This window comes from Seriola aureovittata, chromosome 10, assembly GCF_021018895.1.
Source record: "Seriola aureovittata isolate HTS-2021-v1 ecotype China chromosome 10, ASM2101889v1, whole genome shotgun sequence".
In the NCBI taxonomy this organism is placed as follows: Eukaryota; Metazoa; Chordata; class Actinopteri; order Carangiformes; family Carangidae; genus Seriola; species Seriola aureovittata.
In genome coordinates, this window is record NC_079373.1 from 21,090,106 (window position 1) to 21,108,805 (window position 18,700).

An 18,700-nucleotide genomic window follows, 5' to 3' on the forward strand; every position below is an offset into this window, starting at 1 on the left:
CTACAAAGCCGTAGTAAGCAGACACTAGTTTTTAGAAGAAAATTGGCTTCTGTCTCCATTTCTGCTGTTTCATTCTGGGCAGTAAATCATTTCTCTCTGTCTAACCATTGTCTGTATGGGATTCAGTTTTAAAAGCCACTTTTAGATTTTTATGTATCCCTTTATTCTTATTCCCATGTTGTTTTGATGAAGTTAAAGTTGTGGTTAGACTTTTCCAAATATCTCCTGAACCTTTAAAGTCCTCACACACCCATGGTCCACCCACACAGGTATTTTCACTTATGTTGCCCAACTAGACCTCTTGTCAGGGCTGTGTGGGCGCGTACAGGCTGTACTTGACTGGCAGCTTGCTCATTCTCCTTTTTGTTGTAGTGTGGGACAGTTTACACCATTATCATTGTAGTTAGTTCATAGAGTTGGTTTCATGACATAATTCCCCATAAAGATGCACCGAACGTCAACCTGACAAGATGTCTGATGAGCCAGAGGGGCTGAAAACACCTGTTTGGGTTTGCAGAGCCTTTAAGATCTAAGTAAACATTTATTCTTGTTTCTGCTTCTGTTGAGTGATTGTGTAATATCCTCTCACTTGTCATTACCTGTCAAACTACAACCCAGCATGTCCAAGGGTTAACCTCTCTGTCTACCTCTCCCCCAGCCCCATCCTTATTGACATCACTTGTCCCAGTACCCTATACCCATTAGCAGTCCCTATACCCCATCCCTTTCTCTAGCCCCAGCAGTCTCCCTATCCCTGAGCCTCAGCCCCTGGCATCACCATGACTAAACCCCAGATGGTGGTTCTTTCTTTCCCTTCCCCCTGGAGGGTGGAGGCTCTTCACTCTGACTGGGTGCTAGCTGCTGCTGCTGCTGCAGCCCTTCTGGGGAGGGGGCTGCTATTTTTTTTTGTAAAACCCCCAGTGTGATTGTAAAAGAAGATTTAGTCCTATTAGATCTGGTAAATAAGCAAGAGCAGGCTGCCTGTGAGCACGTCCTTGTTTCTGTTGTCTACAAAGCAAATGGATTAACAAGGGGAATAGGATCAAGGCTTAAGTGTTGCTCCATCATGGCCCAACTTCAGACAGGCACACACTCCTGCCGATTCTCAGTTTTTGGAATATAACTGCAGATAGCCCTCACTTAATATATGTTGCACGTCTGGCCTCAATTAGGGGGCTTTGATGTGAGGGCCAAGGTTGGTTGTGGTGAAGATGTGTGGCAGCATATCATCATTAGTGATTTTTCTTAACAATTGAACAGGTCTTTGCTGTGATATCTGCGCAATCATCATCAGGGATCAGTAGTTGGTGACTGAAAGCACAGAAAACATGTTTACCTTTGACCTTGGCCTGCTTTACCTTCATTGTCAATCCCAGGGCGAAGATTGGAGTTCCCCCTGACAGCAACAATGATCCATTCTCATCCCAGATCTGCACTGCTCATTCATCCCTCGCATCCCTTCCCTTTCTTTTTCTTCTGTCCCACCCACTGACACATCCCCAGCTCAGCCCTTCTTACAGCCTCACAGACACCAACCTCTGACACTTTCCTTTCCAGTAAAGGCTACACATAAAGCCTTCAAAACTTTTTCACACTTGGTGAATACCCCTCCAAGATCAAGAACCTTTTTTGCGTGTCTTTTTTAATACCCTCCCTTGCATGCACTATGAGGGGAGCTTTGTAAGAGGCTGCTGCCCCTCCCCCAATTGTGATTGACAAGTGAGAGCAGCAGTACATGCATCAGATGGTTTCACATGGGGAGTGTGTGCACAGAGGGGGAGGTGGAGGGGGCACATACACTGGGGTTTGTTTCAGCCAGCTCCATTGTTGCAGCTCCCCATGGTTCCCTCTCTCTGTCTCCAGTCTGGGGCGGCATCCCTCCACTGTTGCTTTCTCACTCTGTGTCTTTGCAGCTTATTATGAAGCAGAGATGTGGAGAGTGAGACAACCCAAGTGATGACAACTTCACCAAACCGGGTTTCATCCAGTGGGAGCCCTGGAAAGCTTACTGGTTAATATGTTCAGCCTGCAAAGAAACAAGGTTTCTGTTGTGTTGGTGTGTGTCTGTGTCTGCGTGATTCAACATTACAGTAAGAGGAGGCAAATACAGAAAGAGATCTATTCTGGAACTTGCCGCTGTTTGTTCCTATTGAAAACAGAGAGTAGTCACAGAAAGTACAATGTAAAGAGGGCTGGAGCACTGAGATGTTGAAAATTTTTAGAGCAATGCTGACTAGAGATCGGTTTGAGAGTTGGAGCAAGGGGATGCAGAGGAGGCACACCCTTTGTGAATACATGGATTGCAGGAGACCAGGAGCTGAAATTAAGATTTCTGGATGGCACACTTAGTGTTCTCAAACCCAACATATCTTGTTTCACTGTTTGTTGTCAAAACATTAACTTTCTATCCATTCATCCATTAATTTTCTGTCGCTCAGCAGGAGTCGGGTCACAGTGGCAGCAGGATAAGCAGAGTAATATTAACGAATGCTAAAATATGTAGGCTGTTCCTCGACTGCTGTTTTTCCTATCAGACGCCATAATGGGTATTCAGATCAAAAGCAAGGTGTGGGCATATTGTTGCTCTTACCAGCGACATGATGAGATACAATGCAGGAAAGCCGGTTTTAGTAATAAATCCATCTGAATCATATGTCAAACCACAAGTTATCAATTGGACAGTCAGATTATCTTTCATTCTGACAATTCCCAGGTAAAGGCATCGATGTTACAAAATACTCTTACACATATTTGATGAGCCAACGCAGCACCTTGCCAGATAATGCTGCGTTGCGTTCCAGCTTAAGCTGAGCCCGGTTCATCTTTTTTGCCCGGTGACCCTGCTTTTTTTTTTTTTTTTTTTTTGCTGGAGCCCTCTGCATTGGCACCCCTGTTACATCATGGAGTGGCCTCATTCAGATGAATTAGGGGGCTGGGTTTTTCACAGTGGTCGGCCTGAATGTGGCCAAAGCGCCTTGGGAGCTTTGCGCTGTTGTTTGGGAATGTCAGGACCTTGACACGCTAGGCTGACTTCAAAGAAATAGAGCCAACAAGACTCAATGCTGTGTCACCACACGTCTTCTGGTAAATGTTGCATTTAAACGCCGTGCAATAATATAGCCAATGGCCAGCTGGCTGTAGACATGCTCAGAATGCAATTTGAAAACATGTCTGCTTAAATACATGAATGCAACTAACATTGTTAAGTTTCGCTTCAAGCTGCATAGAAGTCACTGATTGAGTAGGCCAAACAACTAGTCAAACAGCTCACACTCTCCGTCTTCATCTGATGCCAATTAAGCACTCTGAAAAAAATATTACTCACTAGTGCACCTTTTCTCATTTGCACAACCAGCTATGTTTTTGGACTGCTTTCCAATTCAGGTGTTAAACCAATATGTCACAGTCTTTGCCGCTCAGCATTGTCTCCAAAGTTTCATATCCATTTTGGAAAGTGATACGCTTCTGTTCTCAGTATTCTACTTGATATGTATTATGTAAAGGCTACTGTTGTTTGACTGTTCTTCCTCTCCTGTGAAGTAGCATTTCCTCCTCATGTATCTGTTTTTACCTCCCCAAGGCTGCAAGTCATCCACATCATGTTTCTCCTTTTTTAAGACTCCACAACCACACTGGTCAAGGACCGGATTTTTTCTTCTCCTCAGGGCCAGCAGGCTGAATAACTATGTGTTTGTGTGTGTATGTGCACATAGATACTGGTGCATATTTATGTACTCAGACAATGGGACCACTGGGATGTCAGCTGAAGCAGGAAGCTCCATTTTATATGAGGAAGTTGATGATGTGGCTTCCTCAGAGCTGGCATTGAAAGCATGAGATGAGCTTCTGCAGTGGGGGGCCTCCCATCTCCTGTGCTTAATGATCCTCACCCACATAGCCAGAGAGCCAGGCCAAGGCAAAGAGAGCTTGGGTCCGGAAGGATCTGTCCACCGTCCATCTATTCACTGCAGCTCAGCCACCTGTCCCACCTGGCCCTGACATTGACACTGTAATAAAACTCAGCTGAAAGTTGAAACTGACATTACAGCTGTATAGTCAATGAGCTATATTTAGTGTTTGTTACTGTTCCCACATGGTGTGGTGGCTCATTTAGAACAACCTGTAGTCATTCTTCCTCTTCGCATGTTTTCATAAGCAAATGGTGTCCTTCGCCTGGAGGATCTAATTGTTATAATGCGTCAAAATGCTGGTTGTGGCAGATGTGGAGGACGTGACTCTTCACTCTGGCTCAAACAGACATTGTAAATCAGGAATGACTATACAGGCAAATCAGCCAACAGGTTCTTGTTTTGATGCAGTCAGTCAGATATATCTGGCAGTAACTCAAAGATGCTGATGCTTTCCTCTGATGATCAGATGAACAGTACATCCTGAGGATGCGAGGGCGTTTTCCTGTGGTGTTATGGCTGTGTATGCATGTTTGTCATGTGGCAGGAGGTGGTTACGTGTGGGGGTGGAGGGTGTTGTCAGATGATGGCTCCTGGAGGAACCATGTGTTAGCTGAAAGTGGGAGGGGAGTGGGGGAGGAAGAAATAAAGAAAGAAGCAAAGGAGAGGAAGAGAGGAGCCTTTACACAACAAACAGGCCTCCCTTCCCCCTCCAGCTATATGTGCATACGTCCTCCAACTGTTGGTGATATAGACCCCGGAGGAGCTGTTAACAGCAGTGGCATGGAAAGTGTTTGCTGTGAGGGCAGCCAGAGGCCAACCCCCTGATACTGCAGGCCCTGTGGATCTGCCACAGCCTTGGAGCTGCTGCACTGCTTATCACAAGCCTTTCTCTCTCTCTTGCAGCTTGCATGGGCCAGACACAAATACACACATTTTATTTCTGCTTTCTTTCTCTCTCTCTCTGCAGATATGGTTTGTGACACATGATGGGGCCTTATTGTCCACTGAGAAAAACACATTTCGCTTTTATCTGCAAATGCAGATGGTCTGCTCTGCCTGTGAGCCTGCTGGCTGTCTGAGTTTTTTTAAATATCAGTTTAGCCTTGATGTTTCATTTCTTTTAAAAAGTCAGACTCTTTTCTCCTCTCACTTGATCCATGTCTTACGTCTCGTTAACATTTATCATACCTGGTGGTTAGTCCTTCCATGTGATGCTCATCTTTAGCTTGGTATTTTAAACCCTGCATGCATGATGTGGTTTTACTGAATGCAAGTTTGAGGATATTAGAGGCAGACTGCCACTTACATTATCAAGTTCTTTTGACAGCTTCCAGCCTACTTGACTTTGACAAACTGCACACGTGTGCTTTGGTTCTTTAACATTTACCATCATGAAGTCACATAATGGTGCTGCTTTTAACTGTCATGCTTTCTTTTGTTTTTGCCATCCACAATATAATACTAGACTGTCATTTGGAGATCTATTTTACATTGTAACATTTCGAGCTTGATGTAGCTTGAGTGCTATAAGAAACTTAAAAAGATGCCTTTTGAAATTTCTATCTTCATCTGGTTGGGCTCAGATATATATATTTTTTTTTTTACACCAATAACAGAACCTTGTCTTACTAAAGCCCCATCATGTAATATGCAAAAGGTGTGTTTAATACATGCAGACTTTGCTTGAGTTTATACAACAATTTGCTGGTAGGATGGCTGGTTCATGTGTAAGTAGGGAGGCAAAAAATGATGCCAGTAGTAGTTGGTAAAATATGACTGTCCATCACATAACATAACTTAAATTCCATACTGGCAGGTTTTGTAGTATTACATACATTAGTGGTACAGACATGAACAAATGTTTAATGGTATTGTGTGTGTGTGTGTGTGTGTGTGTGTGTGTGTGTGTGTGTGTGTGTTCGTTCCTCACACATTCAGTAAAGCTACCTTTATTGAAAAAATTCATGTATTTTATTCTGTTATGGTTAGTGAAGGTACATAATGTGTGACAAGGCCTTCTGACAAGTGGCATGCTGTTTTGACACCACAGGTGTTGCTTCTCGCACTGTTTGTCGTTCTGTTGACTAAATATGAGACAGTAGCTGAAAGATTTCAAGTTGTTTTCAGTATTTTCAAATATGTCGAGGCTAAATGCTGCTTTATATTTTTTCCACCTTGCAAATGAATCATTTTTGGAAGAAATGCTGCAGATCACATTCTCCTTTTTGCTATGAAGAGTCTGCAGTGTCCTCAGCTACAGTGGAGCTGACAACTGGCGTGAGTAAGGACAATGTGTGTGGGGAGAAGAGAGATAAGGAAGAAGGAGAGAGGAAAAGAATGGGGTGGAGAGAGGGTGTTGTCAGGGGAATAATAGAATGCCTCAGAGGCCCTTGTAGACACTGGGCAGCAGGACAGGGGGAAAAATGGTGTGGAAGAGAGGAATAAGAGGTTAAGCCAGTGAGAGAAGCAGAGGGAGAAACAGCAGGGTGAGAGAAGTGGCAAATAGCTTCGGGGTGAACTGCTGATCTCAAGTCAGGCCTACAGAGGGGTTGTGGTGATGACACACCTTTTGACTAAGCCTTGACTCACCCTCCAATCTTTGTCTCAGTGTGTGAATATGAATAGCCAGTTTTGTTCACAGCAGAAGCTTAGTGATAAATCTGACAGTTTGGCTCTATGATTTCTACTCTTTGTAGCTTATCACTTATCCAGCTCTCTTATCTTGGAGTCCCATTGATCATTAATGTGAAGCAGCTAAGGCAGTGCAATGTGCTCATTCTGTTGAAACGTGTATGAGTGAATGTTGGGGAAAAGTGTGTGTTTTTCTCTGTTGTTGACTGTGTTTGTCAAAGGTCGTGAGTTGTGTCCTTGTAGTGTGTTAGTTTGGTCACTGCTTTTTGTGTGTGGGGTTATCGCTGGGAAAGGTTGCCACAGGACATATTCAGCTGCACGTGTGTCCCTCGCAGCCCTTCATCAAGCTGAGTGTTTGTTAGCACCAGAAGGATTGGCCGGCTGGATGGATGGCTGAAGAAAGGGCACGGACACCACATTAATTCCCCCCTTCCCTCTGCCATCTGAGATGCTGCGTGGCACTTCAAAGGTGGAGCAGGGTGGTGTTAATCCAGGGGCTGTAACAAGCTCTCCACTCTGCCGTGCTGCACTCAACTCTCCACTCTTCCCCCAGCTGTGGCCCCCAGCTTTTTCGAAGTGTGATCAAAGTGCAGTTTGTGTCTGATGGATGTGCTCACTCTGGCCCAGAGGCTGCCTGACAGGGGACCAGGAAGTGGAAGGGAGCATGACACAAGATCTCTTGCCATCCTGTACACATGCTCCTGTACGCACAGAGATAGACATACCTTCTTTCTATCCTTTAATGATCAGAGCTTATGATTATGACAGAGCTTTGCAGCTGAATAACATACGTACATGTGAACAAGTCATGACACATGTGCTAGCTTAAGCAACTGTTTAAACCAGTGCAGTGCTCTTTGCTCTTAAAGCTCTGCCTCCTTTGTCTTAGGCTGGATGTACATTGTACATAATTGAATTGTCAAGATTTGAGGGAAAAGCTCTACAATAGCAGTGTCTTAAGAAGCACTGTTACTCTTGTGGTGTGAGATGTAGATTTTCCACACTTGGCAGTATATGCAATAGCAATGCTGCAGCAATAGTATGAATCTAATTCTGTGGTATTTAAAACTGAACTGAAAACCTGGCCGCTGAATCACAAGCATGCCCAAATTCTGTTTCTTTGTGTTTATGTTCTTTTTCTGTGAACGTATGACTGCACAAATCTGTCATCTGGTTGCTGTGCTTGTGTTTGACAGGACATGACTGGAAATGGATCCTTCTTTCATTTTTTTGTGATGCAGGTTGGCAGTCAATATAAGGGATGCATTCACTGCCTACAAGGTTTAACTGTCTTCAAAGCCCTTGTCATTGTGGATGTAAATTGTAATGTTGCTTGAATTGTCTTGTCATTATGTGCTTGCATCATTGCCATGGTAATACGGGAAGTAAGGTTGGTAAATATCTTGCTACCATAACACTTTAAATACCATTTGGTGTGCTCCTGGTCTTACTTTCACATGCACACACCAGTCCCATAACCTCAGGACCTCCTGTCAAAGTCTTGTTGTTGAATTATTCTGAGATCCATTGCAGTCTGTCTTGTTTGCCGATTGTCAGCACGTTGATATGTAGGCTTTTAAATTGGTCATTAGAATGTGCTCATAAAACTTAATGAACTGTTCTTCCTTTGAGTCATGAGACTTGGCGGATTTTTATCTGTTGCCATCAAACTCGTTATGGTGGTATGTTTCTATAGTAGCTTGAGTCAGGAGCCAGAAGCAAGCTGCCCTGAGTGTTTCCCTCGTGCTTTTCTTTTCTAATCTAATCTCAAGCAGAAACATTCATCTTATCCTGTTTTTCAACTTCTCTCCCAACCTCCTTTCTGCCCCTCCCCTCCTCCCCTTCTGTTTTTCATCGCACTGACTTGTTGGCTCCTGGCTTCCGTCGTCCTCCATGGCCGGGAGGTGTGTACGCTGACCTTTGGTGACCTCTGAGCTCACCCAGGTTCTTCAATAGATGCAGATAGTGGAGAGGAGAGAATTATTAAACGTGCCTCTGCATCCTTGAGATAATTTTTGACCACTTTTTTTTGTTCTTCTTGAAGCTGGGAGGAGAGTATACCATGCAGACTAGAGTTTGTTGTTAGTTAGAGAGCGGTCACTAAGAGGGGTGAGGAGTGGTCAGCTGCAAGCAGCCATGTTCCTCTTTTGAAGAGCGACTGGTCAGGCTTCAGCCTGAAGGGGCTGCTTTGCATCCCGCAAAAGGGGCCTTTAAGTGAAATGGACACTTGGCTGATGGAGCACTTTGCATTAGCATTTCTGCCCTCTCAGCCTCCTGTTCCCTCTCTCTCCCCCTCCTGTTCTACTCCAGAGCCTTTGGGTGGGTATCATTGGAGAGAGCAGTGCATGCTGGGAAGCTTTGCGGGGTTGGTCAGCAGAGGAGAGGAGGGGGCATGGCTGTGTTGTAGCTCCAGGCCCCTGCTGCCTGCCATCTCTCCTTGGTGCTTTCAGGTCTTTTAGAGTTTGCTCGGCTGGTTACTGCCGCTTCATAAAACCTCAATGGCTGAAACACAATGCCAGGCAGGAAAGGGGTCATGGCTGAACTTGAACCTCAGCTCCAGCCAAACAACCACTGGCAAACCAAGAAGCCCTAATCAGACAAGTTGCAAATTCCAACCATCCCTCCTGCTGTCTGCCTCTGTCAGATTACCTCACACTGATACCAACACTCTTAAACATGTATGCTGAGGCCTTACTAATATAATGTCTTACTCTTTTGATGCATAAACTCACAGCTGATATATTGGCTTTTCTTTTCATATATAATGACTAACAATGGTTTGATATGTCGAATATCACCTAATGGTCATAATGCGTTTGTGTTTTTAAAGTTAGTTGAGTTATCCTTTGAAACTGCTCTGGTTCCATCATTGTGCAACATGTAGTAACTTTGTACCTTTTGTACCAATATCTCTGGTCTGTTAAATGAAAGTACGTTGTAGGTGAAAGTACGTGCGTTGACCCTAGTTTCTCCTTTTGTTGTGCCCAGGAGTTGGAGAAAGCCCTGTCAGAGCAGGACTTGGACTTTCTCGGGGACCTTATTGCCTGTCTGTTGCAGGGATGCTACCAGCGCACCGACATCACGTAAGTATCTGCTATATTGGCAAAGTCTGTCGAATCTAATGTCAATATATTCACTGCAATAAGGTCCCTCTGTGTTTTGGTATCCCCAACAGTTACAGTAGGTTTTGAGTCAAATACAGTAGGACATGAGTTAAGTGTTTTTTGTTCTTCCATCATGGCTGGGATGTGTTACTTGAGTTTTGGCACCAATATGAAAACAATACTTTTTAAACAGCTCACTTAAAGAAATATAAACATGTTTTTCTAAACAAATCATTTTTCATTTACAAAAGAAGGCAAACTTTTAGATGTTGGTTCAACATACAGCCATAAAACTACATAACGTTGCCTAAATAAAATTGTTTTAAATTGGAAATGTTGCAAGTTTAAGAAGGTATGTAGCCAAATACAAGTAAACACAATAGTAAAACTGATCAGTTAGTCGATGCCAGCGCTGGTTACTGGACAGTTTTGGAAACCGTACCTCGTTAAAAGTGCTCTCACAAAAGAATGAATTTGACAAGAAAGTTTAATGGTTACCAGTGAATCATGAGGGAGAACAAGCAGCGATAAATTGTACAAGGTTTAGTTTAAGGTCATTAAATAGAAGGATGTGTGTCATACACCTTAAACCAGTTCTAAACCTGCTCTGACTTGTATTGTTGAATTATGTGCAACAGACCCAGATCTAGGTCTTAATCCTGCCAGAACTAGTACAGTATGTGAAAACATTACCTGCAAGTTTTTTTTTTTTTTTTGATAAAACATCAGCGACACAGTGGAAAAGATTCAAGGAACATTTTTTTTTCATTTTTATTTGGAGCTGCCAAAATAAAAGTCTTTCCATTGACAAAATTAGTCAGAGAATGCACAAGCTGTCATAGGATGTGTGTGTGTCACTGGCATTATGACTTGCTGAGGAGTCAGAATTTACTCACCATACGATGAGTTAAAGGCTGTGGTGAAATCATGCTCTACTATTGCAGTGATGAATGAGAACAGCATACCCACTGAAACCTTTATCTTTCCTGTGACCAAGTGATGGGAGAAAGTGAGTATGTAGCAGAGCTTGTTATTCAAATCCACAAATGTGCTTTATCTCTAACGGGGCTTTCCCCTGTGTGTACACCTCCTGCTCTAGCACATCATTAGAAAGTAGCATACTGGTACCAGTGAACTTATAAGCAGAGAGGCAGGAGTGATCCAGTTTTTCCATCCAGGCAGCCTGTAACAGGAGGACAACCTGCTTTATTGGACTGGACAGGCGCTGGCATCCTGGGGGCGGCTGCTCAGCACTGGCCTTTCACAGAGCTGCCCTTTTCATCCGCACGCGTTAAACGCTCTGCCGGAGCGGGGGAAAGGAGGGAGGGAGGATGTCGGAGAGAACGAGGGATAGAAAGGAGGAGAGAGATGGGGTAGTGGGAGGGGGAGGCTGCAGCTGTGTAGAAAGTGCACACTGCTCTTTCAAGATAAGCCATATTTTCTGTCCCACTCTCTCTTTGCTTTTGCATAGATGCTCACCCCTGCCCCAAGCTCTTGTTCTGTTAATCTGAGTTGGAAATGAAAGTTTCAGATTAATCGGCTAGACCCAAACAGGAACCAGCATTTATTCACCAGCTCCCACTCTTAGCAGAGATACAAACCTACTCCCATTCAAAGAAACTAGTCTTTTTCTTCAGCCCCACCTCCACAGCCACTGTGGTAGTTTGAACTTTGTTTCTTAAGCTATGTATTACAATGGCACCAGTTGATATTGAAACTTGGTTGGCATTTGCAATTGAATTGGTTGGATTTATCCACACTGACAGAATTCAGTGGACCAAAAAAACCTTCTGTCTGGCTTCTTTTTTTATTGTTTGTTCAAATAAACATCATATGACAGTGAGTCATAGTTCATATATTACTATTTTGCTAATGACATCACGATTTAGTAAGTTTGTAATAATCATTAAAGAGTTAGGTATTTGAAACAGGTCATTATTATTTATATAGCGCTAAATCATAAAAGAAGTTATTTAGACATAGTCTTGCCTCGGCTGCTCAGCACCTAAAACCTGAGACCCTCACAGATGGTACGACACTAGTCCATTACAATTTTCCATAGTAGGAACAAATGAAGGATCTTATGTGGAGAGAACTCTGCAAATTCAGACGAAAACGGAAGAATAAAAACTGACACACACAAGGAAAGAGACAACCTCAAAAACAAAAACAAAAGATTGTGATCATACAAAAGGTACCTCAACCACAAGAATGTCACTTGCTGCTTCCTCTATAGGTATAGTGCTAGTCATAGCACTAAGAGAGTATAAAGTTTTTTTTAAAGATTTCAAATGAATTTTCTATACTGCAATGTAAGGCCCAAAATTCTATCGATAATTTTAAGATATTCTATCTGCTTTTGAAAATGCTCTCTTGTTTAAAATTCTACATTTTTGTGGTCTTGAGAAACACAGCATCTGCCGTTCTCACTTCCTGTCAATCTCTCTCGCTGTTTCGCTCTGCTCTTTAGCCCCCAGGCATTTAGCAGTTACCTGGATGACATCATCAGCTACAGGTGGGAACTGGAAGAGGGGAAGCCTAACCCACTCAGAGAGGGGCCCTTTGAGAATCTCCCCCCTCGCACTCAGGTGGAACTGCTGCACCGGCTCTGTGATTACCGTCTGGATGCTGCTGATGTTTTTGACCTGCTTAAGGTACACCACTCATGATGATCAGCTGAAAGAATCTAGATATATTTGTTTCATGCATGCCATTTATTTATTTATTTTGCGTTACACAGATTTATTTATTTTTCGTCACAACTGAACTGAAATTAAAGCATGTAGTTGCAGGCAGTGATACTGGGGTTCAAGGCATTGCACCAACTCTGTTGAGCTTGCATTAGTTAATATGGAATCACAGAATGTGTATGATGGTGTGACAGTACGTAACCTATAAGCATTGTATCCACTAACACTTTAGGGTAAGTACATTTTAAAAAAACCTGCTACTTTAATTAGTTTTCACCTCTTATAATGGTAATAAAGCACTATAAAGCACTGTAAGATTTATCTTTTTTTATAATCATGGAGGTGTCATTTTTATGTTCATTTAAACTTGTAATAGAAGTCAGCAGTCTCACAAAGAGAAGCTCCTGGACAATAGCTCAATATTGGTAAATCTATGTTGTGGCATAAACAAAGGTATGATTAATAATTACTTGACAATGTTATCCTCATGTTTTCTGTCAGTCTACAATTTTCCTCTAATATATATATTTTCCTGTTTTCTCATGAGATATGATTTAAAAAAAAAAAAAAAAAAAAAGTATCAGATTCAATTAATGAATGCAATTTCAGTCAGATACTGAAAGCGCTTCATGTCTGCAAGATTCACAGCTGTGTAGGCTGAAAGGACTGAATGACATCACCCGCTAATGACTGAAGATTTAGAAACACAGTCCTACACATGATTTAAAAAATGTGATGTCCCCACCTCCACCCTCCCCTCAGGGACTGGATGCAGACAGCCTGAGGGTGGAACCACTGGGGCAAGATGGAAATGGAGCCCTCTACTGGTATTTTTACGGCACCCGTATGTACAAAGAAGAGCCAGTCAAGAGGAAAGCAGACAGGATCAGGTAAATACCACTGAGCACTGTGTGTCTTCTTTATCCGTCCAATACACAAGAATGAATGTAATGCCACTGTTCATGTTTTTGATGATTAACTATGGCATGCGCTAAGTGTGTAATTGCAGTGTTGGTTTGACACTTGTTTACAGGCCTGTTAAGGGTTAATTATAGCATTCTCCCATTGTAAATTACCCTTGTTAAAAGGCTGTAACTTTAAAGAGTTCTTACTACTTTGTGTTGTTTTTCCAACAGTGAACCATCTGAACTAACTTTACCAGAGAAAAAGAAAAGGGGAAGACCTCCAAAGAAGAGAAAATTGGATGACCCTCAGCTAAGGTGAAAACCAATTTTGTTTTTTGGATATTGCCAACAGCATATTGCAGAGAATTGCTGATGTGTAGATGTGCATGTGTTGCACAGATATATTAGTTACGTGAAGAGAATACATGGATTTAACTGTTACAGCCATGTTGGTTTTACCATGTGGTCTTTCAGTGATATCAGATATTAATTTGGGTTTCATACAATCATATTTGAAATTACAAAACAAAAAATTGTAAGACCTTTTGTCAAGGTCTGGAAAAGTTCTATAAAAAAAATAATTCTACAAAATGATTCACAATCTGATTTTTTATGACTTGTGTTATCAGTTCCTTTGCTCTTAGTTAATTGTTGACTGACCTGTAGCCTCCCACTTGATCTGAAATGTAATAAATAGTTGATTGTTTCTTGGTCGCATAGTCTCCAACCATATGGTGATCACAAGTGAAGGTCAGAATTTTAATTTACTCCATAAAGCCTAAAAGTCATGGAAGCATACTGTTATTTCATTAACAAAGTACAGGACTGCTGCTCTTACATTAGAACCAATGCATTTTTTGTATTATTATTATGTTCTTTGAAGCTGTTTTGGATCTATTTATCTTCAGTTATATTTTCCTTTCAGTGAGGTGGAAAGAGAAGTGACAGAAGTCGAGACAGAAAATGGACTGGAGGACTTGCCCCCAAGCAAAGGTGACAGGATCTCAGCAAAATAAGCAATTTATTTTTATGTTTACTACAAGGAATCTGTTGTTCACTGAGTTAATGGTCTGTACACATTTTCTTTTGAATCAATAAGCATATGTTTCTCCTCTTTGCTTCCACTAGGCCATAAGCGAGGCACTTGGTCCCTTGTTTGTGATTCAGAGGAACAGTGGGTCAGACTGGCAGAAAGCATCAAGGACAAAACCTCCCCACAGGACCGCCACCTCTACCGTGTCATCAGCCAGAACTTCCTGCCCGAGATCAGCAGCATGATTCAGCACAAGGTCAGACACAGAAGAGACATTATCATTAGACCCCATTACAGCAGCTCACACTGTCTTCTTAAACCTACATTTACATTATTTTCACTTACATTCAAGTCCAAACATGGTAGATGAGTTAACATCTAAAAATGCGAACTGATTTTTAACTTCCCATTTTCACTCGCTTGACAGCTGGAGTGTTTTCTTAGTCTGTTTATTTGCCACAGTTTTTTTTTTTTTTTCTTTTTAATATGGGCTACTAGTGAAATCGGCTCTCTTCCCAAATCCTGAGTTAATCTTAACCTGTTCTTTGAGTTGGAATTAAATTTTTAAAAATCTCTGAGATTGGTGGTCCTAAACTATTAACTAATCGAGCTAGAAAAACTGAACACCATCTACATTTAGCTACTTTTATGCTCTGGCGCAGATCACTGTCCTCCTCCAGTCGTTGTTTTTGGGATCCTGCAGTCTTACCTGGGATGGCTGCAGGACAGGTGGAGTGCAGGAAAGCTGGTCTGTGCTTGCTCTTAATTCTGCGCACCTGTTGGTGATGAGGTTGGCCTCAGGCCTTTAACTTAAGCCTGACAGTGGAGAACTATGCTCTCAAGCAAGTTTGGCAGAATGAGGGCATAAGTTGTGTAGTCAGTCTTTTCTGTGCTTGGCAGTACGTTAGGTCATGCTCATCTGTTGATCATTATCTTCCTTGGAATCTCTCAAGTACTTATAGCAGATTATAGACATAGTTAGACATTTTTTGTTCATAGCAAGCATGAGTTAGATGCAACAGCCTAGCCACTAATTTTTCCTTCCAACCTATGTCTATAGTTTGCAATGGAAGTCATTTCTGTGATTGAGTGCTACAGTTATTCAAAGCTAGAGTATGTCCTTGATTTTTAATCCTACCGTTTGTATAAAGGCGAGTGGGTTCTTTCCACTCCTATGATGTATAACCAGCACTGACTGTTGCTATAGAAACCCTCTCGGCCTGTATCCATCATCAGCAGCAGTGAAGTAAAGAATCCTGCTGGCCGTTTGGGCGACAGAGGGGTCACTCACTTATCACTACTGGTCAGTAGATCAATGTGGTCTTGTCCTTCATTAACTGTACACTCAGCTGTACAACTCAAGGCACATTATATATGGAATTCAGAAGGCCTTCTGTCTATAGCTTCTCTAAGTACAGAATATTATTCAAGTGTTCTTGTGGTCCTTTGCTCTTGTATTTAATCTACAACTGACTACATTATTTTTTACAGTGTGGAAAATAATCAAAGAGAAGTGCATTCCTCTAATGTTCTCATATGCAAATAAATTGCACTCAAGTCGCACAGCAGGAGATCACACTAAAATAGACTTTTTATTAATTACGTTCATTATGCCAACACATTTCACTGTGGTACTGTACACAGTCCATCACTCATTTAAGAACACATGTATCTTAGGCAACAAAGTGAGCCCTAGCAGGCAGCCTTTTTTCTATTTGGTATTGAGTGGTGTCTAATTAAGAAAGACATTGTAACTACTTAAAACCATAATCCCCTGCTTTTAAGTTTATCAAAGGCACATTTCCCAGAGCCTTAAGTAATGTCTTAAAATTGTGTTTTTGTCTCACCAACAGTCCAAAAGGCAAAGTTATTCAATTTACAAAGGATATATGTACTGTATATATAAAAGAGAGAAGCCACTCCTCCCATTAAAACAGGTGGAACCAGCAAATGTTCAGGATTTTGCCTGCTGAATGATTTCAAATATTTACCATTCATCAATATTGTCGTCATATCATAGCACAGTGTGTGTATTTATATATACATAAATATATCTGTCTTTATGTGGGTGTGTGCATACAAGCGTGTCCAATACACAGTGTGTATAGTCTTTTGAATCTTTCTTCCTCATGTCTCATGCTGCTGTCACCAGCCATTTCACGGGGCACTGACAGCAGGCGGGAGCTCACCTTGAGGCAGAATGGAGCCTCTTGAATGACAGCTCTGCTGTGCTGCAGGATTCTCCAGACCTCTCTAAGCGGTGACACCAGAGGCACTCTATCTTGTGTGTGTTGGTTGGAGGGGGGATTTAGTGCTAGTGGTAATGTAGAGAGGAATTGTGTTAACCCCAGGATATGGCAGTGTCACTCTACGACAAGGCAGAGATGGAATGGGAACAGAAGAGTTGTGGTGGGCAGTATAAATCAGATCGTGAACAGCTTTTTTCTTCTCCCAATCTCCTCATTTGTTTTCTCTGCCTCTCACTCCCCACCCACATCTTCCTTCCTCATTTGCCTTTTCACCTGGACATGTGCGCAAGCTTAACGCAACTGCTAATGCATTTTTAAATATCCAAGTTACTTTATGGATGGCCAGAAGCCTGACTGTTACACCTCTCAGTGCTGTTAGCTGCGCTGGGCTGACAGTTATTCTCAGTCGTGCTTCCCTGATAAACTCTGACATGAGCTGCAGAGGCTAGTCCCTGACATAGACAGGCTTTCCAGGGATCTACTTGGAGCTCTCTGTTGGCTGGTGTTTCACTCCTTTGCTTCATGCTCTGGATCTGGATCACTGGACTCAAATCAACATTATAGACTTTATTTTCAAGATGTATTCTGAAGAATTCAAAAAAATATTGTGATCAAACGTTCCACAATTTGCAGTTGGGTGCAACGTGCATTTACATGCACCACCTTCTCTAATCATTACATATGATCAGTAGAGTCACAGGGGCCACACATGGTTTGATTTCTTTTTTTTTTTTTTCCTAAGCTTGGCTGTCACCCCAGGGAAAGGTGGGGAATGTACACAGCAGAGAGAGAGGGTGGGGGGTAGAGAGGGTGACTTGGGGGGAGGGGAGAGCAGAGCCAGTGACCTCTCAATACTCAATGCCTCTTCACAACTCCCCAGGGCCTGTCAGTGTGGCTTGTGTATGGTGGTTGTCTGTTGATCTGTCTTGAAGGCTCAATCAGTAATTTGTTGACTGTATCAATTACAGACATTTCCACATACAGTATGTAATTCAGAAATTTTAAAGAAGCTGTGATTGTAGAGGAAATGAGAAATTAAAACATAAGATCACCTTTTACATTAAAAGACAAACATAACCGTCTAATAATTTTAGTTGTCTGCTTTACTTGGCTTACTGAAAACCAATCAGTCCAGGAGTGAGGTTCCAACATGGCATCGTCCTTTTCTCTACACTTCATGGATCATTGATACACGATATGTTGTGGATGTTACAGACCCAGTTCACACCTGGCATTAGAGTGTGTCTCCACATGCATCCAGTGACCACTTGTGATCGAATCTCACTTCCCTGCTCCGTATGCAAATATACACATGGGCTGCTGTTTTTACCCAGTCGGACTATGACAGATGGGTCCGTTGTCAGTGTGTTTGAGAGAGAGAGAGAAAGAGAAGGGCAAGGAGGGGTTGAGCTGCTCGCAGATCTACAATAAAACAAGGTTCTACCCATTTGAAATGGTAAAATATTTTCGGTTCATTATGAAAGTGTGGTGGGACTAATTGGACTGTGGCAGAGGACCACTTGTAAATGTGGTCCAAGTGACTGAATCTCAAACATGTCCTCAATATGTCTTGTGTGATCCACACCTGAACTTAGAGCTGTCCACTTGTAATCGGATCACCTGAGACGGATGGTAATGCCCGGTCTGACCAGGGCCACAGAATATCACAGAACAGGTGTAATTATCAGAGCTTAATTTCATTTTTTTCCCTCTGTGTTTATTTTTACTTAAGGAGCGGGAGCAGAAACAGAAACTACTGGACCCAACCCCAGTGCGCATATCGGAACGCTTCTCTGAAAAACACATACAGGAAGAGGATGAGGTGTGTGGGTTTGTCTGTGCACATGTTTTTGGTATAGTATTGAAGACTGTAGGTATAGTGCTGCAGTATGATAATAGAATATCCAATTTGCAGACTTAATTTGTTTCTTTAATTTGTTTTTATTTATTTATAATTTAGTGATTGATTTAATAATTGATTTTGTTTTTAGCTACTGCAAACATCTCCATGCAGTGGGATGTCTGGTTAGCCCCTAGCAGAATCTTTGGGTTTGGGTGTTCCAGTTGCTCACTTCTCTGCATTATATCAGACTTGTGCATACAACATTAGGAGTAGAGAGATCCAACTTTCAGCTTTCCTACCATGAGTCCAGGGAGGGTTAATGGACTTGTGTGTA

General features: G+C 42.2%; 1 protein-coding gene across 1 annotated transcript in view; it reads left to right on the forward strand.

Moving 5' to 3' along the window:
* Positions 1-18,700, forward strand: part of LOC130176839 (chromatin remodeling regulator CECR2) — a 33,685-nt gene that overhangs the window by 5,980 nt on the left and 9,005 nt on the right. Inside the window, exons 2-8 of the mRNA XM_056388179.1 lie at positions 9,531-9,625; positions 12,117-12,300; positions 13,099-13,226; positions 13,473-13,556; positions 14,167-14,234; positions 14,370-14,530; positions 18,256-18,345. Of these exons, the coding sequence (XP_056244154.1) occupies positions 9,531-9,625; positions 12,117-12,300; positions 13,099-13,226; positions 13,473-13,556; positions 14,167-14,234; positions 14,370-14,530; positions 18,256-18,345 (810 nt within the window). The remainder of the gene's footprint in view (positions 1-9,530; positions 9,626-12,116; positions 12,301-13,098; positions 13,227-13,472; positions 13,557-14,166; positions 14,235-14,369; positions 14,531-18,255; positions 18,346-18,700) is intronic.